Below are 2554 nucleotides of genomic sequence, written 5' to 3' on the forward strand. Positions count from 1 at the left end.
TTAAAAATAACTTTATAAGTACACGTTTTAGAATATCTTGAGACTCCCGGTAACTTCACCAAGTGTTTTGTTAATCCTGGTGTGAAAATACCAAGACACTGCAAAGACCTAGTCATCTCTTTTGAGAGTGTAAAGTAGACAATTGGAAGAGGCCTCTTGTGAGAGAGACTTGAGATCATGGTGAAAGTAATACTTTGGAGTCTCAGAAAGCCCTTTGGAGAACCTGGCATCCATAGGCAGAAAAACAGTTCTGTCGATTATTACAGGTCCATTCTGGTACTCGTGTGAGCTTGGGTCATAGAACCCATCCGGTCATTTTATTGTCCTGTCTTTGACATCCACTCTGCTCTCTAGTGGCTGCCAGAAAGTGCCAGATATGATGTCCTATCAGGAAACCAAGAAAAAGCTATTGCCACTTTAAAGCGGATAGCAACTGAAAACGGAGCTCCAATGCCTCTGGGAAAACTAATCATTTCCAGGCAGGTGAGTACAGATAAAAGGCATACTAAAGTTACAAGATATAATAGCAACTGTGCTACTCTCACCTATATTAATCTGTGTAATGTTTAATTTTGGCATCCCAGCTAGTAATAAACAATAATGAGGAGGGATTGCTTGTGTTTAATTAATAGTGATTTAAATCAAGGGCTCATTCCCATTTCCACTAAAGACTCTGGCAGTCTGAGGGGAGCTGTAAAGTAGGCATTAGTGACATTTTCTTTCCCTTCAAGGCTTAGTGAAAATAAGAATTGGGCTGTGACAGTACCAGTGGTCCCATATCTGGACACTGGAGAGCCATGCAGTTTTGGCTCTCAGGCTGGATCATACCTTTGCAGCTAGCCCCTCTGCCTGTAATGGAGGCTCAAACCCCTATATGTTCCCACAAACTGTGGATATGATTCGTAGCCAGGGCCAGTCTCACCAGATGTTGTATTGGACTTATCATCTTTTAGCCTGTATTTAGTCAGGGGGCAAAACATCCATTTTCAGCACCCCGATCAGCCTAGGAAATGGGTGTGTCTGGCAGGTACAAAACCAAAGCAGCATAAGAACTGAAAATCATAAAGCTGACTAGCATGGCATATATATGACTGAGTCCTGCCCAGACAAGGACAATGGAATTGAGCCCAAAGAGTTGTGTAGAGCTGGCCAGTGGCCCTGAGGGAATTTCAGGGCACACCATAGACGAGCCCCAGGTTGGGTTTCCTTAGGGCTGGGAATTGGTGAGGACTGGGAGCTCTGCCCAGGTGAGCTTTGCTTTGATACCCCTTAGAAATGTTTGACCCAGCCAGAATCCTCCTCTTGTGCCGTGCAGAAACACTTTGCTTAGTTGGGAGGTTTGGTTTTCAGGGTGGGGTTGGGAAATGTTTTTTGCTAAACCACAAGCTTGTGGCCCAGATGCTCTGCTCCTCCCAAATCCACACAGCTCCAGGGGAAGGGGGAGCTGAGCTGTCAGGGCTCAGCTTTCAGCTCCTTGATACTCCAACTGCCCTGGCCTTGGGCCCAGCCTAAATTAGAGCCGCCTAGGGCCGTTCAAATTTACCACAGCTGGCTGTGGTGCCTAATGGATCAGACACCAGCTGTATAGTTCGGTACAGTGGAGCCCTCCCTCTTCCCACCCCCAGCTCCACCTCCCTGCTGACACATTTCTGTCCTCCCCTGTGCTGGAGCACAGTGGCTGGTGTGTTAGCCAGCTCTGATAACTTTACACCCCACCTGGCAGGGGCATTTTTACGTTGGCAGCCCTAACTCGGTAGACGGTGGCTTCTTTGCGCTGCTCCTAAAGCTCCAGGGGCTTCCACAGGGGCTGAGTGTCTGCAGATATATGAGGCGGTACCCGGGAGAATGGATGCACTGTGATTCCAAACAGTCTAGTGCCCTCTGACTTCTTATGGCATCACATGAACTTGAGATCCTTACCGAATCAAACACCTGCGTTTTAATTTGTTTCAAAACAGGAGGACCGAGGGAAAATGAGGGACCTTTTCACACCCCAGTTTCGGCGGACAACATTGTTGCTTTGGTTTATATGGTAAGAGGAGATTTAAATGGCACTGTGCCAGCATGGTGGATCCATGTGTTTTTGGATGAGTGCATTTGCAACCTCACTGAAATACAACAAACCCTCAAAAAGCTGTATTGATTTGTGATTTTTCTAAACCACCTATTCACTTCCAAGCAATGGAAGACCTCACACTGCAGATCCCGTTGTGATTTATATTGATTATGATTTGTCTGACCAGTTGAGACTTCCCCTCTCATTTCCTTCTGTGCAGGTTTTCCAATGCCTTCTCTTATTATGGGTTAGTTTTATTAACTACAGAGCTCTTTCAAGCAGGAGACGTCTGCAGCAGTGAGTACCAGCCCTTCTCTTCTTTCTAAATATGCCCTTGTAAATGAGAGAGAGAATGTGTGGTTCCTTGTATTGAGCCAGCTCCTGCTGATGGCTTGAGAATAATCATGACTTCCAGCATGCAGCCGAGGAAAGCTTGTTAAAGCTTGCTTATTTTAACTGCTCATCCCTGTTCTGTGTTTGACACCTCGGGGTTCAGCA

The 2554-nt window shown here is 46.2% G+C and overlaps 1 protein-coding gene across 1 annotated transcript in view; it reads left to right on the plus strand.

Moving 5' to 3' along the window:
* The window catches only part of SVOP (SV2 related protein), a 30537-nt gene that overhangs the window by 20442 nt on the left and 7541 nt on the right, over positions 1-2554 (plus strand). The window contains exons 9-11 of the mRNA XM_006015151.2: positions 355-483; positions 1959-2032; positions 2277-2353. Coding sequence (XP_006015213.1) covers positions 355-483; positions 1959-2032; positions 2277-2353 — 280 coding nt within the window. The remainder of the gene's footprint in view (positions 1-354; positions 484-1958; positions 2033-2276; positions 2354-2554) is intronic.

This window comes from Alligator sinensis, unplaced genomic scaffold, assembly GCF_000455745.1.
Source record: "Alligator sinensis unplaced genomic scaffold, ASM45574v1 scaffold628_2, whole genome shotgun sequence".
Lineage (NCBI taxonomy): Eukaryota > Metazoa > Chordata > Crocodylia > Alligatoridae > Alligator > Alligator sinensis.